The sequence below is a fragment of the Artibeus jamaicensis genome, unplaced genomic scaffold (genome assembly GCF_021234435.1).
Source record: "Artibeus jamaicensis isolate MK-2021 breed Jamaican fruit bat unplaced genomic scaffold, CSHL_Jam_final contig_755, whole genome shotgun sequence".
NCBI lineage: Eukaryota > Metazoa > Chordata > Mammalia > Chiroptera > Phyllostomidae > Artibeus > Artibeus jamaicensis.
Genome location: NW_026521950.1, coordinates 77,039 through 101,579, shown reverse-complemented (window position 1 = coordinate 101,579; position 24,541 = coordinate 77,039). Strand labels below are relative to the sequence as shown.

Sequence of the window (24,541 nt, the reverse complement as noted above, 5' to 3'; positions counted from 1 at the left end):
GGGGCCAGGGCTGTGCCCAGGTCCCCCGCCACATCCCCAACCCCCTTGGGCCAGGATGCCAGCTGGTAATGTGGGCGGGAATGGGCAGGAAGTGACCCCATCCATTGGAGAGCGGCATGCAGTTTTGGAACTCCGAGCTAAGGAGGGTTAACCGTCTGTCTCACAGGGACCAGGACAGGCAGTGTCTCAGGGCTTGGGTCGTGCTGGGTGGCAGGAGGGGACAGAATTGACATCAAAGTGGCAATTTTCAGGACTGACTCTTCCACCGTTTACTTGGCTGGACCCCAGGGGGTTTGCAGAGCAGCTGTCATCGCTCAGATCCTCTGTCACCCGGTATCCACCTGGGAATCTTGTGACAGATGAGCACCAGTCCTGCAGACAGAAGTTTCCAGAAGGCCCAGGCCACTCCCATCTCATCCCTGGGCATTGTCAGCCCTGATCCAGGGACCAGGAAGGAACTGGACATAAGGCCACCGGGCTGTGCTTGTGCGGGATGCCTGAGGCCCCGACCCAGGGCCACGTGGAGTGGGCAGAGTGTCCACAGAGTCACGGCCTCGCCTTCCCCCACCTGGGCTCTGGGGCGGGCTGGCTTAGTCCTGGGGCCTCTCCACAGTGAGGAATGTGTCCACGGTCGCTGTCTGCCGCTCAGTGTCACTGAGGGGCTGCTTCTCGCGGTTCTGCTCAGCCCTGCTCCTCGCCCAGGATGGGGATCGCAGGCAGCCGGCCCGGGGCAGCGGGTGCAGGCCTGGTGGGAACACGCAGGGTCAGCAGGGCCTGGGGCGTCTCCTGCAGCCACTGGGCTGGGTGCAGACCTCCCAAAAAGAGGTCCGGCCACACCCTGGTGCCCTGGGTGCTTAGAAAATGAGTGCCAGGCCACCAGCATTGAGGACACGTGGGCCTGGGTGTGGCCTGAGTTGCATAGCTGAGGCCCCACCCGGGAGGGGGGTCTGACCCCAAGCAGATGGCCACCCCCATGGTCCCCAGGGTGCAGGTTGGGTCTGAAAGACCCCACCCTAGACCCCCCTGCACAGGGTCTGAGCAGGGGGAGGAGGGTCCCTGGGCCCACACACCCCACTGGCTGCCGTGCAGTTTCCGAGGCCTTTGGGGTCTTGGGTCAAGAACAATGTTTCCTCAGGAGCTAAAGGGGGAGCCGAGTCAGGCTGAGCTGAGCAGAGCAGGGGCCGGGGTGGGTGACTTGTAGTGAAACTCAGAATCGGTGCGTCCTGCCTCCGCAGGCCTGTGGCTGCAGCCTCCTGCTGGTGTTTGAGAAGCATCGTGGGGCCATGAGGACAGGGTAGGGGGAATGCGGAGTGCAGCAGTGCTGACTCAGTGGTGCCGCGGTGGCCAAGGCGCATTTAAATGCAGTTGAGATAAAGTTATTTAAAAAAATACGGGTTTGCAGGGAGCAGTTGTTTTGAGGCCTTGGGCCCCAGGGCCTGCCCTCGTGGCCCAGCGCCAGCCTCACCTGCTGGGGAGTCAACGGCCAGGTTCTCGGCCAGGTTCTCATCGTCAGAGTCAGCAAAGACCTCAGCCAGCTCCTGGTCGGACATGTCGGTCAGCTCGGTGAGGTCCAGGAGGTCAAAGTGCACCTCCAGGGAGGACACGCTGCTGAGGGGCTCTGGGGGCAGGGGACTTGTCATTGGCAAAGTCCCTCCACAAGCTGCCCCCACGAGCCCCAGGGAAGAACCAGAGCGCTGGCTAAAGCCAGGCATGGCCCTAATAAGAAACAGCCAGCCCCCCAACTCTGCTCCTACACTCAGGGCCAAATGCCTTCTGGGGTCCCCTATTTACAGACAGTACAGCTGAGGCCCAGTGAGCGAAAGCTTTAAGCCTGGGCTCCCCATACCTGAGGGTCGAGCTCCCCACAGGGCAGGCCAGACAGCCCCACCATACTCACGCCTCCTCTCCGTGACCTGCAGGAACCCTGGTGCTGGGATGGGGATTCCCACCTCCTCCTCCTCCTCGGCCACAGGTGAGTGGCAGCTGTCCCCTGTCCCGGGAGTTGGGGTGTCCAGGGCGGCCCGTGGCACCTCCACTTCCTTAACTATTTCTGCAAAAGACAGAATGTTACCTGGGAGGACACACAGGGGCTCCTCACCCCCAGGACGCAGGCAGGGAGGACTGGAGGTGCTGGGCAGTGACGAGGGTGCTCGGGTGGTCTTGGCCAAGATCCCAGACTTGGAGGCTGGGGGGCTTCTCTGAGGAGGCTTCTCCTCCCCCACGGTGGCATTCCCACACCCTGGCCCTGCATGTCTGAGCCTCAGTGCACGCAGGCCATGCCAGTCTCCCGTGGACTCTGCGTAGCCCGTTGCCTGTCGGTCCTCTGCGGACTGGCTGCTGTGACAGAACCGCGGTCACGTCTGACCCCACCAGCGCCCTCTGTCACAGCAAGAGTCAGGGCAGCAGCAGGGCACCCGGCACCTGAGCAGACCCCTTGCCCCCCCCCCCCACCTCACCACTGGAAAATCCTTCCCTAGTGTTTCTCACTTTTCTTTGGAAGAATGTAATTTCTCATTTTCAACAATTTTGTGTGTGTGTGTGTGTGTGTGTGTGTGTGTGTGTGAGATGAAAGTAGGAGGCCCCTTGGTGCTGTGCTCCGTGGAGACAGGACCACCAGGGCACTGTCTCCCACGCCAGCAGCTCCTCCTGCAGACTGTCCTGGAGCCTTCCCCGCACGTCCCCTGGGACCCCCCACCAAGCAGGTAGACTCCAGTGACGAAGCCCTGGTGCCCCCCCACAGTGCCCTGCCACGCTCTGAGCACTGAGAGCCGGGCGTGGATGGAGCAGCTGCCTTGAGTGTCGCGACGAGAGAGGCCCGGCTGGGGGGCCCAGCGCCAACAGCTGCCCTGGAGGGGTGGGCCTGTCCCCCTGACAGTGTGGTCAGCAGCCAGGATGCCGCCACAGGGGACAAGTGGGTCTGGAGGGTGCCGTGCTGAGTGGGACACTGACTGACAGTCCCGGAGCCTGATTGTCTAGGCGGGCTTCTCCAGGCGGGCGGGCAGCACCCTCCCTGGAGTGTGGCGGAGGGAAGGTAGACCTGCTGGCTGGCAGCCTGCCGGGCTTTGCACCCTACTCTCATCACATGGGGCCTGGGCCAGTGGGCTGGACTGGGGCTCAGGGGATCCGGTTTCCACCTCTGCCGCATTTGGAGTGTGGCTGGCGAGCATCCTCCCAGGGTCGAGTTACACCCACCCCTGGCCCGGCCCTCCCAGCTGGGCAAGGACACCTTCCCGCCCAGAGGGCACGAGAGAGAGTTTGGATGCTGCTCTGGGCCAAGGGGTGGGGGTCGCACAGGGGTGCAAGCGTGACAGGGGTGGACTTGTGTCCTGGCCTTTGACACAGTTCTGAGACACTTCCACACATGTGGCCCCTGGTGGTAGGTGGGTAACCCGGTGGGGGCTCCAGGCAGGTGCTCCCATCTGTCTAGAGCATCGCTATGGAGTGGGACAGTAAGTGCCACAGTGACAGTGGCTCCTGGTGTCCTCTGTCCCAGCACTTGGCTTCTTAACCAATGTCTCAGCCAGCTAAGAGAGTGGCTCACTTGTCCCAGGCACAGAGGTCACAACCACCAGCTGCTGGCCTCCACTCCTAGGTCCTGGCACGGGGCTGGCGACGGGCCAGAAGGAGGAGGACTGACCCCTGACCTGTGCCCATGGGGAAGGTGCTGTGTTCCCAGGGCCCACCAGCAGAAGTAGGCTTCTGACAGACGGGAGCAGGGTGAGAGCCCGGGGACACAGACACAGCCGTCACTGTTACTGTGAGGGACCTTGGGGGAGCTGCTGGAGGGCTGGAGCTGTGGGGGCTGCATCTGCTTGCACTTTTTGGGGGCTGCAGTGGCAGGTGGGGAGAACCAAGCCCACAGGTGCTGCCCACCTTCCTGCACAGGACCTGAGATGGGGGGCGGGCCAGGGAGCCAGCAGGAACTCAGCCAGACAGCACACTGCTGCCCCACCCTGTGGGGACATTATGTGGGACATCCATGTGCGATGTGCCCCTGTAGGTGCCGGGAGCCTGGAGCCTGGCACAGCCCCCAGTTCAGCCCCCGCGCCTCTTGCACTGACTGTAAGAAGCACATTTGATCGAATTCCAGCATCCTTTGGAACAGCAGAGCATCTAGGGTGTTGTAGGGTCAACAGAATAGTGCATCTCTGGTTTTTGCATCTTTTCTGTTACCCTTTGGCAGTGGCCTGGCCTGGGTCAAAGCTGTTGGGGGAAGAAGAAGCAGAAAACGTATGTCCTGCTATCAAGGATACTGATCTTTGAGCTGGAAGAATATGATGGAGATCAAGAGTCAAAATGCCAGCAAGGCGGCACGGTCACAGTTGAAGAAAGTCCTGCTCTGAAAGGTGGAGCCTCGGCAGGACCCAGCAACTCCACTCCCACCCTTAAACCTCAAATAACTGGAAGCACCCGTCCGCACATACACCTGCATGTGAGCGTCCACAGGAGCATTATCCACAAGCAGAAGCAGACTCAAGCCCAGACGTCCACCAGTGGAGGATGGGTAGACGGAGCAGGACGGACCCTTCCATCAGTGGAATGTGACTCCACCCCGAAAAGGACAGAGCTCTAACTCCTGCAGCAACGTGGACAATCCTTGAACATGTTATGGTGGGGGCACGAGGCCAGATCAAAAGGCTATATGTTATGCCGCCATTTATGCAGATGCCCAGAGTAGGCAAAGCCGTGGAGAGCAGAAAACCACATCGAGAAGACCTGGGGAGTGGACTGGCAGCTGGAGTGTGTGTGGGGCACGGAGTAACAGCTCCTGGGCCCAGGGCTGCTTTTGGGGGTGATGAGAATATTCTAAAATTAGGTGCCAGTGATGGTTGCACCACCCAGTGAGCACAGATGCTCCTTACATTACAGTAGGGTTATATCCCAAAAATGTTAAGTCAGAAGTGCATTGGACACACCTAACCTACTGAACATAGTAGCTCAGCCCACCCACCTCAGGTGTGCCCTGAGGAGCACTGATGTCAGCCTGCAGCTGCCTGGCATCACAAGAGACAGTGTCATGTCGCAGGTCCAGGAAAAGGCCAGAACTCAACACTCAAAGTGTATCTACTGAGTGCGTATTGCTCTGATGCCGTCGTGCGGTCAAAGAGCCATTCAGCTGACCCCTCGAGTCTGGGCCCATCTGTGCATGAACAACACTAAACTGTACACTTTGAAAAGGTGAATTTCAGCACAAATGACATTTCTCAATTTTTAAAAATCCTCAGTGGAAACAAAGGTTGATTTTGGCTGGAGTTGCAGGACAAAGCCAGGAGGACATGTACCATTTGCTGTGCACCTACTGTGCACCAGGCACCAGGCTCAGAGGCGGGGAGTAGGTGTTGGAAGTGTGAGCTCCTGGACCTGGGCTTGGTCCTAGTGTACAGTAGGTGCACAATTTGTTGAATGAATGAGCCCGAGACTCGTGTCACAGTGAGTAAAGGGGTTGTGCAATTAGTCCGTCCGATACCTGGAGGATCAAGGGGCAAACTCACAAAAGGTCAGACCCCCTGCTGTTCCTGGGTCCCTGGAGAGTCGCCTCTCAGCAGCAGGCACACGGTGGGGGGCTTGGCAGCCTGACTGAGCACCAAGCTGGCTGGGTCTCCCAGGGCAGAGGCCATTGTGGACTTTTGATGTCCCTGGAGAGGTAGGTCCTTGTTCGCAGCCCAGCACAGGTCCCCATGGGGAGGCTGATGGGGTGCCACATGCCCCCCACCCAGAGCCAGCTGCTGATGGGAGCAGAAGCGATAGGGTTACCTTGTGCTCTGTTGCTGACCTATTTTCCAGCACAATGGTGCTGAGAACTTGGCCCAAATTTCAGGTTCCTTGCTATGTGCCCAGGGCCTCGCCCCTGCACTCACCCACAAGCAGAGGAATGAACTAGTGAAGTGAATGAATGAATGCCATGAAGAACAAAATGGCTGCAGAGGGGGCAGGTGGTCACAGGTGGGCCCTGGCACTGCATCTCCCAGTCCCTGACCCCAGAACCCTGGCTCTCCAGAGGTAGGAGCTGCGGCCCTTCCAGAAATATACTCCCCACCCCTCCCTGACACTTTCACCTCTGAGTCTGTACCCTTTTGACAGTTAGGACATTGTTAATTTGTTTAGGTCCAAGGTGGGATTTTATGCTCCATGAAGGCCTTACCTTTTAGAGAGAGTTTCAGAAATTATTGTGGATGAAACAGTAGATATGCTACCAGTCCCGCTGGGTGAGTGGGCAGGAGGGGCTGCTCTGCGATTTCCTTTTGTGTGTGTGCCACTCTCCAAATAAAGTTTACAAAAGTCGCTGAGCTGGGAGGACGCCAGTCACGGCCCCCCACACGTGAGCTCTGCGATCCTGTGGCCGCTGACTATGGGTCCCTCAGTGTGGCCCTGAAAGCCGCCCCAGCCCCGCTCCCACAGAACGGGCACCTGGTAAGCCCACGTCTGTACCCTAAGCCCCTTGGTCTGAGGTTCTAGTAGCTGAGATTCTGCAAGTGAAGGGTCGCTCGGCTCCTGCACAGCCCTGTGGGGGGCCGTGTTGCCCACCTCTCCCCAGCCCTTGCTCTGCAAGCCTTGTCTTCCCATCCCCACCAAGCTGCCACTGGAAGCTGTCGGGGGTGGGGGGTGGGCAGGGGTCCTGGGACTGTCATTTGTGAGAAAAGGCTGGATCCCACAAACGACAAAACAAAGGAAGCCGACACCCACTAGCCCCTGGGAGTGTGATGCCAGCAGGGAGGATAACAAGGGCCCCCAGGCAGCGCTCTGGAATGAACAGCCCAACAACTGGCTGCAGCTGGACAGCTCGGACCACTGCTCCCGGGTCCCCCTCCGGGCCTGCCGTGTGGTACCTGGGGAAGTCGCTGGAGCCGCTGGGGGGCCCTCGGCGGGCCCCTGTGTGGCAGGGAGTGGCTCTCTGGAATGGAAGCCCCAGGAAACCAAGGATGCTCCCGGGGCCTGGTCAGGCGGGTTGAAGAGTCCTGCGTTTGCATCCTAGTTCCTAGGCGGGTGGAACTAGGTTGCAAACGCATCCTAGTTCCCCAGACCCTTTAGGAGAGGTCTTGAGAGGGGTTCCCACAGTTTTCCTCCCACTATGGCAGGACGGCGGACGGGCTGCGAGGAGGGATCACTCGGTGTAGATCTGCCCTCCCAGACCACCAAGCCTGGCAGTCAGCGCCCCCACCCCCGCAGGCAGTGCATCTCCGAGACCCCATCTCAGCCTGGCGCCTGACAGGGTTCCGGCCGCGCCCCTACCCGGCCTGAGTGCCCAGAAGCCGCTGCTGGGGCGAACAAAGCAGACGCGCGGCCCAGAGAGCTGCGTCGCCCCCCACCCAGACCCCCAACTCCGGCCCCGGCGCGCCCCATCGGACCCTGGACCCACGGCTCGGCTGTGAGGGGTTCAGGATGAAACTCTGAGCCACCCACCGAGGAGCACGACAGACACCGCTTCCGGGAGCTCCGAGGGGGGCGGGGACGCGGTCTGTGCGCCCCCCGCCCAGCGTCGGCAGCTCCCGGGAGGTGCCACCAGCCTCGCGCTGGCGGGACCCGGAGCAGCCGATGGTCTTTGCGGCTCCGGTGGCTGCATGGGCCCTGGACCAGGGGCTGCGGCTCCGCTGCGGGAAAGGAGCAGCGCAGGGGCTCCTGGGCCTGGGGCCACACTCACCTCCCGGGCTGGCGCCCTCCGGGGGCTCCATGCAGCCAGCGGCGTCACCGGGCCCAGGCGGCCCTGCAGCGGCGGCGACTCGGCCCGGCTCCCGGCTCGCGGCTCCCAGCGCAGCGCATCGGGCAGCAGCCGGGGGGCCGCGGCGGCGGGGAGGAGCTCGTGGGGCGGGGCGCGCAGCTGCTCCGGGGCCCGGGCCACCCCATCCTCCCTCCGCCCCGCAGCACAGGTGCGGCCCCGCCTGCCCCGCGCGCGCCCCCTGTCGGACCCGGGCCTGCGAACCCCGCCCCCCGCGGACCCACCCGGACCTGGCCGCGGCCTTCCAGCCCTGCGAGCACGCTCCTCCCGCAGTCGCGGAGTTCCGTCCATTTACTCACCCCCAGATGTTTATGGGGCGCCAGCTACGAACCCGCGCTTCGCACGAGAGGCAAAGACGGAGCCTACAGCCTAGGGCCCTTAAACATAGAATTGCATGTTGTAATAAATATTACGAAGAAACACTGGGGGTGGAGGGCTAGAGCTTTTAATGGGGAGGCCGAAGGGGTCGTCGATGGGGGATGGGAGGCAAGGACTTGAAGGCCAGGGGATGGGGGCAGCTCCCGGGAAGGAAGGCAGGGCGTGGGCTCGCGGGGCGCACAGAACGCTTCCTCCGGTCCCATTTCCCAGCGCTGGCCGCTGCGCGGCCCGCACACAAGCCCTCTGAGTCCAGTATCTCAATTTTGTCAGTGACGCTAAGACGACGGTACCTCGTTTTCCACGGGAAGAAGCTGAGCAGAGGTAGGTAACCCGATCTACAATGCCCAGCCAGGCAGTGAAAGCCGGAAGACCCGAATCCGTGATCAAGGTCTGCATTCTTACAAAAACAAACCAAACCAGAGAAAACTTCAGAGTTTGTTCCTAGCTGGGTGTGGAAAAGGCCTGCAGAGGGGGGACGTGGGTATGAACGGGGTGTTTGCAGGCAAGCCCCCCACCCCATCCCCTGACCCCTGCAAAGGCAGGCACAGCTGGTTCATGCAGCCCGCCCCTGTCACAGGGATCCCAAGGCCTTTGAGACTCAGCGAGCTAGACTAATACTTTTCATTTTCCTGTAGTTTACAAAACAAATGAAAACAAAACCTGCTATTTAAAACTGCCTAAAATGACGTCATGACGCACTAGGACTCACCCCTATAGTTTGCAAGCGCCCTGTCTCTGTGCCATCCCAAGGGGCGGAGGATTTGTCCTCTCAGGGAGGAAAGAGCTACAGGGTGGGTGGTGTGGGCAGCGGTTGGGCACTGGGTGCTGGGGTGGCAGATGGCATTTTCTCAAAATGATCGGAGCCGTATTTCTCACCCCACATGTCTTCTAGAATCCCCCACTCCGAGCAAGACACTCCCACCTGATTCCTTCTGCTTGAAGCTGGGCAAGGGGTGTGGCTGCTCTGCCCCATAGCATGTGCCCAAAGGGGTGATCTGCGACTTCCAAGGCTGGGTCATAAGGAGGACCCAGCTGCCTCTGAGAAGGCGTCCCTGGAGCCAAGGCGCCCTGGGTGAGGAAGCCCCAGGTGCTCGAGTTGCCCCCTGCTGGGTGGCATGTGGAGCCAAGGTGGTGTAGCTGCAGATTCATGAGCAAAACAGGTATGTCAGTCTATGGAGCCACTGCATTTAGTGTATAACATGTTATGCAGCCACAGTAACTATAACAGTAATTGTTTAATAATTATCACTATTTGCAGGACGGTAAATGTATACTGGGGGGCTCTTGTCAAAGGCATCCAGAGGCCAGTGTTTACTTTTAGCACTTTTTAAGAACATTTTCAAGCCAAGGTAGAGAGAATAACACGATCAACTTGTGTGCGCCCATCACTCAGACTCAGTGATGATCATGGATGATCTTGTTTCTTTACTCTCAAAGCCTCCTTCCAATGCAAAGCAAATCTTACACACATTATGTCCTCTCACTGGTAATAACTTCACTTCTGTCTCTAAAAGAGAGTGTAGTCTTAAGCAACTCTGCTACCCTAACATCTAGGTATCCACCCAGCTGAAGCAGTGGCTTGAGGCAGTTTACCTGACCAACCAAGTAAGTGGGCATTAGGAAGAGCCAATGTTAGATGACATATAAGAGATTTGATGATTAACATTGATTCTGGGAGTTTGTAAAAAACTCAGATGCCATTTATTCAGATTTCTGAGTTGCACAGCATGATGCTGAGTAAGTGATTTAAGCCACGCATGTGAAGAAAAGGCTCTTTCCAAAAACTTGGAACTGAAATCAACATGAAAAGAGCAGGTCGCTCGGGCCTTGTGGGGAGTCCGGGGCTCCATACATTATCATCTCTGTAGCCTGCGCTGATGAACTGAGCGACACTCTGGGTTTGTGACAAATGAACACCCTGTCTGGTTATCCTGAGCTAACCCTCCTATTCTTGCCTTTTTATGCTGAAAGGAATCATTGTTAATGCTTTTATTTAATTCAGGATTCCGAGCCAGACTTCTAAAAGGAAAACCAATCAGTATGAGGCACCTAGCATATTGGGCCTGTAAATTAAGCGTTAAATAATAATAATCACTCCGTTGTGTTACCCAGCTGCACTGCCTCGCCTGCCAAGTTCCCTCTAGGAGGCCTGGCCCTGGGGGAGGAGGCCCCTCTCAGGCCAATGGTGTCTGGCACAGAGGCGCAGGTCTTGGTTGCTCCGGCACAGTGGCAGGACCAGACCTCACAAAGGCCTCGGGGTCCGCTATAAATAAATCATATCTCTGTGCAAGCTGGGTCAATGCAGCCCTTTCAACTGGCTGCTCCCCTGCAAGAACAGTCAGGGCTGGGCTGGGCAAACAGGAAGCTCCTCTGGCTCATCAGGGTGGCTCTCAGATCTCTGCCCCCGGGTGGGTGTCTAAAAGCCAGAGAGCAAGAGCAAATAAGACATGTTGCTTCCCGGGTGGGGCAGCCAGATCCAACCTGTCTTCATCATTGCCACTCTGTTCCAGGGGGAAAAGACAGCGGACCCCTCATCTCCAAGCAGATGGAAACATCTGCAAAACCACTAATCGGGAAGATCCTAAAGTTGAGAGTGTAGAAAAACAAGACCATGAACAGTGGGTGAAGATGGGCACCTGCTTGTGACAAACGCTCAGCCTTCTGGATTGAAACAGAAGCGACACAGAGCGGTACATGCAGGTAATAGTGTAGTGGTAGAAAATTTGCTTTGGGAATTGCAACATGGTTAGGGAAGAAGCCTGATATATGGGAAGTGCAAGGATATATGTATCTATCCTGTCTGGAATCCTCTGGCAGTTTCTAGTGTTTCCTCGCCCTGAGAACAGGGAGCCACAAAGGCAGCCTCTTCAAGGCAGGGCAGTTTACCTTTGTGGAGGGGATACCTGCGTATTTCAAAAGTTTGGAGACTTTTCACGTTTGTCTCTTTTTGAAGGTTCGTGTATCTCCAAACCAACAGGGAAGGAATCTTCGAAGGTGGGCCAGATAAGGTCAGGCTCAGGGGCTGAGTTTCAGCCCAAATTTGAATCTAAACTGCATAATTCCTCGCTCCCTCCTTCACTGAAGGCATCTGTGCGGAGCACCTGGGCTAGGTCCTGTTCTCCACACCGTAGGTAAGAAGTGGACCAAACAGTAGGGGAGGCCGGCGTTGTACACGTCCATCCCGCGACGAAACGCGTTTCGGGGTGTCGGGGAGATCAAGTGTGTGAATGATGCCCGGCTGCAGGCAAGACCTACTTCTTCGCAACCTCGGACTCGATCCGGGGCGCGTTGCTGGGGACTCACTCCTGCTGTTGCCAGGGCTTGTCGCGGCGGGCGTAATCTCGCGAGGATCTTCGATACTTCGAGCGGGACCGCCCCGCGGTTGCTGGGAGACCGCGCAGCTTCCGCCGGGTGGACGCTTTTTAGTCTGTGGGTCGCGGCCGGCCTAGACGTTTGCAGCCATGGTGAGGCTGGTGCCGGCCAGACCGCCGGGGCGGGCCCTGCGCGGAGACCCTGAGAAGGGCCTGGGGCGCTGGGTTCCCGGAAGGGAGAACTTGTTGCTCCGCAAGGAGCATGCAGGGGGGAGGAAGAGTCTCGGGCGCCGCGAGTCCCGCATCCGCCGGCGCTCGTAGCTGAGAGCCCTGGGCTCCAGGCTCCTGTTCTTGCCGGCGGTCTTGTAGGCCCTCGCACACTCAGCCTCCCAGGGCCCAGATCCCATGTGTCCAGAACAGAGAGCCTTCCCGGAGCGGGAGGCTCATTCAGAGCTTGGGGTTTTCCTGGGGCCTGGGGTGCAGGGGACACCCTAGGACTTCCAGGCTCTGCGAGGCAGGAGGCCCCTCTACATCAGGGGGTCCTGGGCAGAAGGTCCAGTGCCCACGGCAGCCCAGGGGGCAGCCTGGCTTCATCTAACCGCGTGTGATGGGGCTCTCAGCTGCCCCCCTTCAGTTGTCAGTAACTCAGTTTCCAGGCGGGGAGCTGTGGGGACGCTCTCTCCGTGGGGAGCCCTGCGGTTGGCTGTGAGGGTCCCAGACGCTGAGCGGACAGGGGCCTCTGGTGGGTGGACTCCGTGGCGAAGAGGGATTAGTGGTCAGGAGTGGAAATTGCGGCGCATGGGTCTTTGAATATCAACCGTGAAAAGGCCACCAAAATACTTCTCACTAGCTTGAGGGATAGGAATGATTTGCCTTATTTCTTTTTGCTTCTCTGTGCTTTTAAGATTTCCACATAATTTTTTGTAATCACAAATTGTTACGCAGACGCGTAGACACAGACAAGCGTGGAACACAGACCGCTGAAAGCAGTGAGGGCCGAGGACGGGGATTTGGAAACGTCCTGTGGGGCAAGGGGCAGGCTAGGAGCTTCTGTCGTCTGGTCGGGATGGTAAAAGGGGGAGTGACGCCAGAGTAGTCGGAGTGAACCCCGGACACGGTGCCTCTGCAGTTTTGTATTTGGAAGAAAGAAAGCCTCTTTCGCGCGTCTGATCGTTGCCACGGAGGCGCCTCTCCCAGCACACGTGGAAGGTTCTCGTGGGCTTCTCTGTGGTGGTTCCCAAACATTGTAGCCACACGGTAGCATTGACACTGGTCCCAGGGTTGTTCTCAAGGCCACCTGGGTTTCCGCGTCCACGCCGAGGGGGGGCGGGGCGCTCGGCCCTGCACCGGGAGGTGCACGTGGTCGAGTTCCCGCCCTTCCTTTCTGAGGTAGAAAATGTTCTCTTCTGAAAAGGGAGATTTCTCCTCCTCCAAAAAACTAGTGGGGAGAGGGTGGGGAACCTCAGGGTAGAGTGAGTCCTGTAGGCAGGGGCAGGAGACAGTGAGCAGGGGATGGAGGTAGCGCAGCGGGGACACAGGAGGGAACCAGCCAGCTGGACAGCCCAGCCATCGCACAAGAGCCCCGCTTACCCAAGCGTCTCTTCTTTAACTGAAGGCGCCCAAGAAGAAAGGGAAAGGCAGAGGTACCCCGGTCGTGGACGGGCTCGCTCCGGAGGACATGAACAAGGAGCAGGTGAGCGGGCGGCCCTGTGCCTTGGCCCCATCCGGGCGCAGGGTCCCGGGTGTTACTGTGCCATCTCTGGTCCAGCCATTAGCGCGAACCTCTGCTGGGGCTGTGCCCTTGGTGCGGCCCTCCCGTCCGTGCTCAGCGCCCTCCCTCAGCGCCTGCAGTCCCGTCCCAGCCAGCACACTCGCCCCATCTCCACAATCCCCCAAGGGAGCCGAAGCAGTCACTCAAGCACACTGCACATTAAAAAAAAAAACAAAAAACAAAAAACAAAAACGCAGTCCAGCCATTGGAGAGCTTCTTTATAGTGCGGTAGGAATTTGCAAGGGAATGTTTTTCTCTGATGTAAAATTTTTGTATTTTCTTTCAGTCTTACTCTTTTATGCACCTATGGTTGTGGAGCTGTTATAATAGTGAATGAATATATAGTATTGTTGTTTATTTTATTTACCAGTAAACATAAGGAATTATTTTAAGCCACTTGTCCATGTTGATGAAGGTAGGGCTAGTGAGCATAACTGTATAATTACAGTTTTAATTAAAAGGCTCCTGAGGGCGGTAGCATGTAGCAAATCATGAGCTACACTGGCGCCCGCTGCAGCCTCCAAGTCTCTGGTGGCGGCCGGGGCGCATCTGCCACAGGGCTCAGAGTTGCTTGGGCGTGGCTGCCAGTCACCCTGCCTTCCTTTAAGAAGTTGTAGGATGAAAAATAAACACACAGCAAACCACCAGGGTCACGTGGGCTGAAATGGGGGTGTTGAGCAAAGGCCCTGGAGTAGCTTTTTGTGGGTGAGACGCCCAAGGGGTGGAGCTCGGGGCTGTCAGTGGCCAGTGGTGGGCTGGGGGCTGCAGAGGACTTGCTAAATGTGGGGAGGGGGGTCTGTGAGCGGTTTCAGCAGAGGGCGGCAGGGTGCACTTTGTGTTTTGGGGAGGTCACTGGACCGCACACCATGTCACCCCAACAGCTGGGCCACCTCTTCCCTCCTTGTTTACTTCTGGTCCCTGTGGAGACAGCGTGGACATGCCATGCCGGGTGTCAGTCTGCAGAGCATGCACAGACCCCTCAGAAGTGCCCAGGGTCCTGGGTGTCCTGGGTCCAGGCAGTGAGGGCGGGGCAGCTGCAGGCAGGTCGCCGGGCAGTTCCCCTGTGGGCGTCGGGCCCAGAGCTGTCTGTTCACTGATTTTTAAAGAGAAGCTAGAAATCTGCACGTTTATAAAAGATCTGTGTATTGAGTGGTGGCAAAATCACATCCCGTGAGACAGTCACATCCCGGGAGCCTGGTTTAGACTGTTTGAGTGACGCTAAAGGTCTGTGACATGAAGATGTCGACATCTGCGCAGACCTTGGTCACATGCTGGGGTCTGTGTCTCCCTCGCAGGGGCCGACCCCGCCTGGGCCCTCACCCCAGGCCTCCTGGGGAGGGGCTGTCAGCAGAGGGACAGCGGCTCAGGTGTGCTAAGAAGATCCCAGGAATCTGTTCTGTTTTTTCAGTTTTAAAAAAATTTTAAAGCCTATTTGCAGATTGACAGTTGGCTCTGGACCATACCTCTTCACTGTTAGGGATCTACTGGTTCTGTATATTTTTTGCTTAACATATATCTTTAGAGGTGATTCAGCATCATTTTCTGAATGTGTCTTTATGCTGCCATGTCATTTTCATATCTATGAAGGGGGACCCGAGAAAACCCAGAATTTATTTATAAAAAATTGTGTGTTTTACTTCAGCCACCTTCACAGTCCTCTCCATTCGATGCAGTACACCTAGCAAGACTTTTTTCACTGCTCAACACAGTTTTTAAACTCTCCTTTTAGTGCTTCTGCTGTCTTTTGTTTCACCTCTTCCACATCAGCAAATTGTTTCCCTTTGAAAATATTTTTATCCAGGGAAACAAAAGAAGTCACTGTGGGTGAGGTTGGGTGAATAGAGAGGGTGGGATGCACGGCTCATGCCAGTTTTTAGTCAAAACCTGCAGAACACTGAGCATGGCGTGGGCAGGTGCACTTATCAATCACCCATCAGGAAATGGATAGAAACACTGAGTCTTCAAAAAAACTTCACTGCAGCCGAATGCAGCCTCTCACAACAACACCAGCAGGTGCACTGATACAGATGGGTTCCCAGAACACGTGCCTAGTGGGGGAAGCCTGGACTATTGAACAGGGTGTTCACCCTCCAGAAGATAATTCTAGTTTTTTTGGGTTCCCCCTCATTGGTATATTTGGTTTGTATAATCTTCTAGTTTATTGAGGCTAATTTTCAACCATTTCTTTACATTATTTCTTTTTTTTAAAGATTTTATTTATTTATCTTTAGAGGGGAAGGGAAGGAGAGAGGGAGAGAAACATCAATGTATGGTTGCCTTTCATGCATCCCCTGCTGGGAACTGGCCTGCAGGGAACTGGCCTGCAACCCGGGTATGTGCCCTGACTGGGAATCGAACCGCGATTGTCTGGTTCGCAGGCCCGCGCTCAATCCACTGCGCTACACCAGCCAGGGCTTAGATTATTTCTTTTTTAATGTTGCTGTTTCCATAATGGTGTGGCTAGTATCTTCGAGGAGAAAGCCCTTTTGTTCTTTTGAGAAATGTCCTCAGTATAAGCTCCCAAGAATGGATGAAAATAGATAATCGTGTGATTAGTGGCCAGATCAGATTGTTGCTTTCTGCTGAGTGTGCCCCGCCCTGAAGCCTGAAGCCTGCCTGGTACTGTTTCAACCCCTTTCATCTCTCACGTGTTTTCAGATGAGGGTGGCCCCTCCCCATCTCCTGCTTGCCTCTCTCCTCCGGGCACCCCGCAGGTGGGTGGGTCTGGCAGGGTCCCTTGAAGGCTCTGCTCTGCCCTCAGGTGGAGGGGCATATTGCCCGCATCCGGGAGGAGCTGGACCGAGAGCGGGAGGAGCGCAACTATTTCCAGCTGGAGCGGGACAAGATCCACACCTTCTGGGAGATCACGCGGAGGCAGCTGGAGGAGAAGAAGGCTGAGCTGCGGAACAAAGACCGGGAGATGGAGGAGGCCGAGGAGAGGCACCAAGTGGAGATCAAGGTGAGTGGGGCAGCCTGCCTGTCCCTCTGGGGTGACTGCTGAGATGCTGGGCAGGGTGGGGGCACTTTCTCTCCTTGCTTTGGGGGGGATCATAGCGCTTTGAGTCCTTTACATTGGGAACCTGAAGGTATTTTTTAAATAAAAGATTACACGCATGTACAGGTGAGCGGGGGAGTAGGTGAGCATGTGTGTGCAGGCCATGCTTCTCCTGCCTGCAGGTCTACAAGCAGAAGGTGAAGCACCTGCTGTACGAGCACCAGAACAACCTGACGGAGATGAAGGCCGAGGGCACTGTGGCCATGAAGCTGGCCCAGAAGGAGCACCGCACGCAGGAGGGGGTGCTGCGCAAGGACATGCGGGCGCTGAAGGTGGAGCTCAAGGAGCAGGAGCTGGCCAGCGAGGTGGTGGTGAAGAACCTGCGGCTGGTGGGTCCCTCTGCCAGCTGCTGGGCAGCATGCGCGCCTGAGTGGCCAACAGTGACTGGGAGTTCACACTTCTGTTTAAAAACTCCCGCAGTTCTGCAGTTAATTGAAGTACTTTTTAAAAAACACCTGCAGCCATGCAGGCCCACTTTGGGGGCCAAGTGCAGAATCCTGGGTCAGGCTTGGATGCTAAATTGACACGAGGAACATCCCACTCGGCTCCTCTGCGTGAGCTGCTGACACCTGACACCCACCAGCCCCCCCAGAGACACGTCAGGTGCATTCAGAAACACAGACTGTCACCATGCCTCACACACGTCCCTAGGTGGCTGTGGCAGATTGTCCTGCAAGCTGGGCTCACAGGCACCTGGCCCACTTTCGAGACCTTTTGGTCCACTCTGAGGGAGGCTGGTGGGGGTTCCAGGTGGGGGCTGGCATTTCTTTGCTGAGGGCCTGCCAGGTGCCAGGGCCTGTTCTGACCTCTGAGGAGGGCTGACAAATTTGGGCTGATGGGGAGGGGCCGGTGTGAAGGCTGGAGCTGCTGCTCTCTGGCCCAGAAGCCACAGGAGGCCTGGGCTTTGACCCTGGCCATGCCAGGGAGCCTGTGGAGGGTTTGGGCGGAGGGAGGGTGTGTCTGGCCCTGGTGTTCACAGGTTCTTCCTGGCTGCCGGTCGAGAAGACTGTGAACACACCTGTCTCACGTGAAGGCAGCCTCCCCTGGATCTGGACAGAAACCCTGTGAAACTGCAGTTTGCAGTAAAGTCTGAGGGAGCTCAAGTTTGGGCCTCGTGAATGGTCTGGTCCCTCCTGACACAGGCTGGTTTCCAGCGTGTTCAGTGACGTGAGACTGTGCACTTACCCAAGGCCTGATTAGCTGTGTGGTCAGAGTTCCCGTTTGGGTAAAAATACTGCTATAAAAACAGTTAACACTCTTAATTCAGACTTTTAATAGCCATCTGTTGAAACAATTTTTAATGTTGCTCCAAGCCACAGCTAGAGTAGGTGAGCAGGCGCCGGGCAGCCTGCAGGTGTGTGGAGACACGGCCACAGCTGTCCAGCCTGCAGGTGGGCCAGGCGAGGTCAGTGCACTCAGTGCTCGAAAATCTGTTACCATTTTCTGAAGCTCAGAGCTGACTGCAGCCAGGGAAGTGAGATATAAAACGTGGCCGTCCGAGCCTGTCACTGTGGGCACGTCCCACAGACTCACAGATGGATCCACAGGGCTGGGCTTTCTGTAGCAGCGAGGGCGGGGCTGGCCCGAAGGGCCGTCTCTCTCTGTCACCTGGTAACTCGCCTGTTCCGGCCTCTGCAGAAGCACACTGAGGAGATCACCAAGATGCGGAACGACTTTGAAAGGCAAGTGCGAGGTGAGTGACCGGCAGAAAGTGACTCACCTCCAGGGCTCATTGCCACAGGGCTGGCGGGGCAGGTCACAGCAGCCCAGTCCTGCCAGGAGAGAGAGTGTGGTCAGTGCCATGGCTGATGGACACTCAGAATCCCAGAACAAGTTACTTCCATGTCACTAGGGGAGGTGGTGGTCCCACCCATTTGCCCACTCCTGGTCCAGACTAGGGGCAGGGGTCACTATTCAGTCTTTCCCATGGCTCCTGGCCTGAGGAGGTCTGTCCGTTTTAGCCACAGATCTCCAAGCTGTGACTGGGAGGCCACATGGGTCATGGCCAGTGACCACTGGGACATGAGGCCACTCAGCCCCCTGGAGCCCCCTGCAGGAGTTGAGCAGCAGCGGCTGCCACGGGAAAGGACAGTAGACGTGCTGTGTTGGGAGTGAGGCCCCCGAGCGTCCGCGGAAACGCTCCGCGTCACCTCGTTCTCTGGCAGCCTCCACCCGCTGGCTGTTCCCCGCTGAGCTGCTGTGTGTGCTGCTGCCTTTCAGAAATTGAGGCCAAGTATGATAAGAAGATGAAGATGCTCAGGGACGAGCTGGACCTGCGGAGGAAGACCGAGATCCACGAGGTGGAGGAGAGGAAGAACGGCCAGATCAGCACGCTGATGCAGCGGCACGAGGAGGCCTTCACGGACATGAAGAACTACTACAACGACATCACCCTCAACAACCTGGCCCTCATCACCTCCCTCAAGGTGCTGCCCATCAGACCCCACCCCGCACCCCTGACACAAGTGTCTCTGATGCTGCCCTGCCTGTCCTTGATTGAAAGTCACAGGTAATGTAACCTCATCTATGCCTGTGGCTGAAAACGAGCTGCCCCCTAACGTGGGGCAGGGAATTAATAGGACAGTGCGTGTTCTGGCGGCTGAAGGCTCAGGGCTGTGGTGGGAGCCCAGCAGGTGCCATTGTCACCAGGTGCTGGCAGAAATGGTGTCTCCACGATTTGGAACGCCCTTCTGGGCGTCCTGAACAAGCCCGAACCTGCGGAAACTCCATTCATAGAACATTCAGAGCCTATTAAAATTGTGCAAAAACTGTGCGCACACACAAAACAGGTCTGGTGGTCTGCGCCCTGCAGCACAGGACATCTCGGGGGCCTGAGCTCAGCTGGCACCCCCGCTGAGCCGGCCCGCCCTGCGCCCCCAGGAGCAGATGGAGGACATGCGGAAGAAGGAGGAGCACCTGGAGAAGGAGATGCAGGAAGTGTCGGCACAGAACCGGCGCCTGGCGGACCCGCTGCAGAAGGCTCGGGAGGAGATGAACGAGATGCGGAGGAAGCTGGGCGACCACAAGCGGGACAAGCAAATCCTGGTGGTGCGTCGCTCATTCACTCCCTGCTGCTCCCCACCCCACCCCAGCTCCCAGGCTCAGAAGAGAGGGGATGCCTGGGTAATACCTCCGGATGCCCGTGCAGGGCGGGCCCTTAGTTCATGAGAGGGACGGAGTCTCTTTTCTGTGACTGGGAGTCCGCGTGTCCTGGGAGACAGGTGTGCCCTTGTGTCTGTGAGCTGGTTCTCTCTGGTGACTGCTGTTGGCATTGGCCTCTCCCTGGGGCCTGCAGTGCAGCCTGAGTGCCCTCTGTCCCCACCCTCCTCTCTCTGCAGTGCACAAAGGCCCGTCTGAAAGTCACTGAGAAGGACCTCAAGAGCCTGCAGTGGGAGCACGAGGTGCTGGAGCAGCGGTTTGTCCAGGTGAGCAGCCGGCCGGCTCCCGGGGTCCTGCTGCCTGCTCTTCACACAGCTCTTGAGGCAGAAGCCTGTGGCACATTCGCTCACCTGTCCCTCAGGCTCCCTTCTGAGACACCGGGCGGGACCCGGCCCCTCCAGGGAGCAGCGTGTTCCCTGCACACACACGTTTCTAGTGCTGCACTCTATGGTGCACCCTGCGTCTGCAGGTGAAAACGACAAGGTCCCCTTGCAGCCTGGTGCCGTCTCACAGACGCTTCCTGTGCCTGCAGTGAGGGTGTGGCCTCCGGCCTCACATTCTGCGTTTCCTGTGTCTGCCTGCTGCGCTGCCCCTAGATGCCCCGCGCCCCCCACCCCATGAGCGCTGGCGCTTCTGCAGGCGGTTCCCCTGGGCAGCAGCCCCACTGCAGTCCTCGGCGTCCTGGCTCGTCTTTGTGCAGCTGTGTGAGCATCTCCAGCAAAGTCGGTTCCCGGCCAGGTTTCCATCTAGATTTCTGACCGAATCTGCCCCGAGTGCTCTTGGACGTAGTTTCACCCCACGTGCCCCAGGGGCCACTTCCCACCTGCACCAGCTCTCAGGGATTCAAGCTGCTGACATGCCTGGTGGAGAAGGTGCTTTTCTGAGATTTCCAGCAAGTCCGAACACGCCTCCAGAAGCGGGCGGGGTCTGCCCGGGCAGGGCACTCCCACCTTTGCGAGCCGCCTGGCGGTGCAGCAGTGTCTGTGAGCTTGGCAGACCCACGCTCGTCTTCGCGGCTGCCTCAGAAGGGCCTGCGGGCTGTGGCGGCCTGAGGGAGGAGGTGCCAGGTGTTGGCACGGTGGCGTGTGCAGGTGGGGGTGGCACGGTGGCGTGTGCAGGTGGGGGTGGCACGGTGGCGTGTGCAGGTGGGGGTGGCACGGTGGCGTGTGCAGGTGGGGTTGGCACGGTGGCGTGTGCAGGTGGGGTTGGCACGGTGGCGTGTGCAGGTGGGGTTAGGGCCGCTCACTTCCCACATTTCTGCAAAGTCTTGTTTTTCACAGCACCGTTGAAAGTAACGGACTTAGGAGATGAGAGGCACTTTTACTGACTGACAGGCAGTTGGCCCCAGGGCGGTGGCAGCACGTGGGGTGGGATCTGGGGCTCCCACCCCCAAATGCTGTTTGCTAGTTTGATGCCCTGGATTTCACATGGTGTGACCAGGGACAGATCTGACCCGAGCCCACTGCCCAGACCCGGGGTCAGGCCTGGCCGACCCCTCTGTGTGCTGCTGAGGTGCCTTCCTAGAGGGGTCCAGCTGGTGTCTCCTCCTGCCTTCCATGGTGTGACAGTTGCAGGGAGTGGGGGTCCAGGCAGTGCAGATGACAGGCTCACCCGGTGGGCCTGCTGGATGGCCTGGGGAGAGGTGTGTCCTGGCCCCTGGCAGGAGTGGCTCAGGGGAGGGTCCCTCCAGGTGCAGCGGGAGAGGGACGAGCTCTACGGGAAGTTCACTGCGGCCATCCTGGACGTGCAGCAGAAGACAGGCCTCAAGAACTTGGTCCTGGAGCGCAAGCTGCAGGCCCTCGGTGCGGCCGTGGAGAAGAAGGAGCTGCAGCTCAATGAGGTGCTGGCCGCCTCCAACTTGGACCCCGAGGCCCTGACCCTGGTGTCTCGCAAGCTGGAGGTAGGCCCCACACAGGGGTAGCCAGACGTCACTTGTCTCATGGCGAGACCTGAGCATGCCTAGATTCCGCTTATCCAGTGGAAACCCAAGGTTGGTCACAGGGGGGTGGTCCCCACGCTCATCAGTTCTCTCGTCCGGGTCACCCCTTCTCTCTTAGCTGCAGGGCCTTCGGTCCCCTGAGGCCATAGCTGGTTCTACTTCTCAGGACAGGTTCAGTGGAGCCCGTCAGGCCCTGGGGCTCCGCCGTTCTCACACTCCTGGGCGTGAGGTCTGTGGGCCTCTGGCAGCAGACCCAGACACTGGCTGGGGGCGGCTGAGCCTCCTGCACACTCACAGGGCATGCGGCCCTGGCTGTTGGGCAGCAGGGTCGGGTATGGGATTTTTCGGGGGCTGCTGGGGAGGGCTTCCCGGAGGGAGGTACTTCTGGGGAGAGGCTGAGCATCCGTTCACTTGGGTGCAGTTATTCATGGGGCTGCTCTGTGCCAGGACGTCCTGGGCTCAGGGCACGGCCGTGGATAAGACAGATGAGGCCACAGGCCAGCAGGGTCAGTGCCTGGGACCCACCAGGTGGAAGCCCAACAGTGGCCGGCAGGCCCACTCTCACCCGGAGCGGACCTTGCCCCTCTGTTACCTAGACCTGGTTTTGGGGGGTGTCACAGACAGAATGCTGATGCAGAGTTAGGGGTGTCGGTGCTGCCAGGGAAGCTGGGTGACCTGCTGCTGCCAGGCCGTGGGGACCAGGCCGACAGATGCGGGTGTGCAGCTGGCCTCCGAGTCTGCACCCAGAGGCCTGTCCCAGTGCGGATGGGTTCTTCCCCCAAGAAGCAGGTGTAGTCACTTCAGTGGGCAGGTGTTCGTTATCCTGGGAAGTGGCAGTGTCCCCGCGCAGTTTGGCTGACCGGGCACCCTGTCTGCTCGCGCTGCCCCGAGGCCCACGAAGCCTCCACATCTCCACTGAACGTGCGGCAGGCTGCTTGTCTCTCAGCCTGCACCTGAGGCCTGGTGTGCTGCCAGCTGGGTGGGGAAGACTCTGCAGCTGTCAGCCGTGCCCTTAAGTTTGGGGCTGGCAGGGGACCTTGCAAGGTTCTGGGCAGAGCAGACCGGCTCTGAGAGCCCATAGGACCTGCAGGGAAGGCCAAGGCAGGGTGGACATGTCGCCGGCCAAGGAAGGTCTGGGGAGGCTGAGTGAGTGCCCATATTCGTGCTCACTGGCTGCAGTGCCTGGGTGCTGCGTCACCAGGGACAGGCTGTTGGGGGCTGGGCAATCAGGCACACAGGAGGGGCTGTGCCTGGGCTGCTGGCAACTGTGCTCCAGGGGCCACCGCCCATTTCTTTTTTTGTTAATTTTTTATTTAATTATTTTTCAAGTACAGTTTTTCTGATGGGGTGCCTATGTCTGTGTGAGTCACTGGAGGGGGTAGGTAACAAGGGGATGAAGAAGCCTCGCACACAAGGGTCCCCACAGCAGCACCTTGGGCCTGGGTGGGGGTGGGCCAGCTCTGGCCTTTCCTGGTTGGACCCGCCAGGTCTGCCCCTTTCTAACTTCCCGAGGCTGGTGCTGCCTCCCTTGTCCCTGGAGACCTTTGCCCATGGCCAGAACCCTGTGTGTCAGGCCGCTGTTCCTCAGACAGCTGGGGTCCCAGTAAGAGTCCCCAGACACCTCTTCTGCCCTGGCTCAAACACAAGTCTCCAACTCACACCTGCCTCTCTCTCCTCAGGATGTCCTGGAATCGAAGAACAGCACCATCAAGGACCTGCAGTACGAGCTGGCCCGAGTCTGCAAGGTGGGAGGGGCCCGCCTCCCCCCTCGGGACCATCCCCGTGGCATGTGGCCTGTGGCACGTCCCCGCCCTAGTGACCCTCTTAGGACCTGCCTGTTGCACCCGTGGTCTCATCCAGCAGCTCCTCTGGTCCTCCATTGGACTTGGCCTTTGGGGTGATGGGAGGGGCCTCCTCTGATCCCCAATTAAGTCCCTAAGTCCTCCAAGCAGGACTAACCTTGAGAGTCTAACCTTACCTGACACCTGTGTACGTCTGCTGAAAGCTGCGTGCCTTTCCCTGCTTCCCGAACTTGGAGAGGGGCAGCGAGTGCCTTGACCCCACCGTCTGTCCTGGGAGCCCCATGAGCCCAAAGGCCTAGGCCCTGCACCCACACTGCACGCCCCCACCAGTGCCCCCAGCTGTGGGCTCTGCCCATGTAGATGCACAGAGCTGCCTGTAGACGCCAAGAACAGCCCAAGTAACTCAGACGTGCCCTTAGTTCTGTGGGGCGGACATCACGTGGGAGCTCTGTGCTGTGCAGCCACAAGGTGAAGGTGGTACCTGTCACCTGGGACTTTCCTTGGCCCTCCCCAGCCTCACCTGCCCATCTGAACCCTTCCCTCGGCCGCCCTGGCACACTGGTACTAGTACACACAAAATCGGGGCCACCTGCTGGTCTGCACAGCTCTTGTGAGGGTCCCCACAGGTTGCATCTGATTGTCAGGGGCCCACAGCCCAGTGAAGGGTGAGAGCCAGGCCCAGCCTCCCTGGTCCCTCTGGAGCTTGGCCTTGGCTTTTGAGCTCCTGTCGACTCCAGACCCTGACGGCCTTTGCCTGGTGATGGTGAGGATGAGGTGCCCTTGGAGCTTTGGCTCGGAGTCTCGTCTGGCACAGAACATTTCTCGGGCCTTGCCTCTTCCTTACAGCCAGCCAACAAAATTCACCCTTTTAAGAACATCCCTTTTCCAGAGGAGGGACTGGAAACCTTGTCTGTTGCCCAGACCTGTGCTCTCCTGGGACAGGGGTGGTCACCAGGCTCCTGTGTGGTTTTCTACCTCCTCCCACCCTTCATGAGCCGGGTGGCCTGAGCGAGGGTGTGGCCCCTTCTGTGGCCCTGCCTCCGACTCTGCTCTCTCCCCACAGGCCCACAATGACCTGCTGCGCACCTACGAGGCGAAGCTCCAGGCCTTCGGGGTCCCCCTGGACAACGTGGGCTTCCAGCCCCTGGAAACAGCTGTGATGGGGCAGAACCTGGGCCAGGGCCCCGCGGGACTTGTGGCCACCCCAACGTAACCCTGCCCAGGACTCTTCCCTGCACAACACCTGCTTTTATACACCGTGGGCAGCAGGTGTGTGTGGATTTGTCAGGTCAGCAAATGAAGGCTTCTCACGGTCACCGCATGTCCTGTTGCGTGGCTGTGGCAGATAAGCTCCAGAGCCACCACATCCGCCCCTCCCACCTCTGCTGGCCAGTACCAGCCAGGCGCTGCCC

General features: G+C 58.5%; 2 protein-coding genes across 5 annotated transcripts; one reads left to right on the top strand and one right to left on the bottom strand.

The window, feature by feature from the left end:
• Positions 1 to 254: 254 nt before the first annotated feature.
• DBNDD1 (dysbindin domain containing 1) lies at positions 255 to 11,272 on the bottom strand. The gene is made up of 5 exons (XM_037142598.2): positions 11,219 to 11,272; positions 7,640 to 7,910; positions 1,898 to 2,050; positions 1,466 to 1,618; positions 255 to 745 (listed from the first exon to the last, which is right to left on the bottom strand). The coding sequence occupies exons 1-5, from the start codon at positions 11,270 to 11,272 to the stop codon at positions 591 to 593; spliced, it is 786 nt and encodes a 261-aa protein (XP_036998493.2). The 3' UTR covers positions 255 to 590.
• Positions 8,267 to 24,541, top strand: GAS8 (growth arrest specific 8). 4 transcript variants are annotated; one of them, XM_053672219.1, is made up of 14 exons: positions 8,267 to 8,413; positions 8,985 to 9,252; positions 10,603 to 10,792; positions 11,046 to 11,223; positions 13,019 to 13,096; positions 15,936 to 16,133; positions 16,352 to 16,558; positions 17,868 to 17,922; positions 18,450 to 18,655; positions 19,110 to 19,277; positions 19,568 to 19,654; positions 21,079 to 21,288; positions 23,007 to 23,072; positions 24,193 to 24,541. In XM_053672219.1, the coding sequence occupies exons 5-14, from the start codon at positions 13,082 to 13,084 to the stop codon at positions 24,340 to 24,342; spliced, it is 1,362 nt and encodes a 453-aa protein (XP_053528194.1). In that variant the 5' UTR covers positions 8,267 to 8,413; positions 8,985 to 9,252; positions 10,603 to 10,792; positions 11,046 to 11,223; positions 13,019 to 13,081; the 3' UTR covers positions 24,343 to 24,541. The 4 variants fall into 4 exon arrangements, with proteins under 4 accessions (XP_053528194.1, XP_053528197.1, XP_053528196.1 ...); XM_053672222.1 differs by lacking the exon at positions 8,267 to 8,413 and having other exon boundaries at positions 8,608 to 9,252; positions 21,085 to 21,288; XM_053672221.1 differs by lacking the exons at positions 8,267 to 8,413; positions 10,603 to 10,792 and having other exon boundaries at positions 8,612 to 9,252.

Bases quoted from the DNA above. Each gene is read 5' to 3' on its own strand.
- GAS8 (XM_053672223.1), top strand. The intron at 17,923-18,449 runs GTGAGTGACCGG...GCTGCCTTTCAG, and splicing joins CTTTGAAAGGCAAGTGCGAG to AAATTGAGGCCAAGTATGAT. The intron at 19,278-19,567 runs GTGCGTCGCTCA...CTCTCTCTGCAG, and splicing joins GGGACAAGCAAATCCTGGTG to TGCACAAAGGCCCGTCTGAA.
- DBNDD1 (XM_037142598.2), bottom strand. From the start codon at position 11,272: ATGGACGTGTACAACGCCGGCCTCCCCTACTGTTTGGTCCACTTCTTA. The intron at 7,911-11,218 runs GTGTGGAGAACA...CGGGGTTCGCAG, and splicing joins TGGTCCACTTCTTACCTACG to GCCCGGGTCCGACAGGGGGC. The intron at 1,619-1,897 runs GTGAGTATGGTG...CCCTGCCCCCAG, and splicing joins GCAGGTCACGGAGAGGAGGC to AGCCCCTCAGCAGCGTGTCC.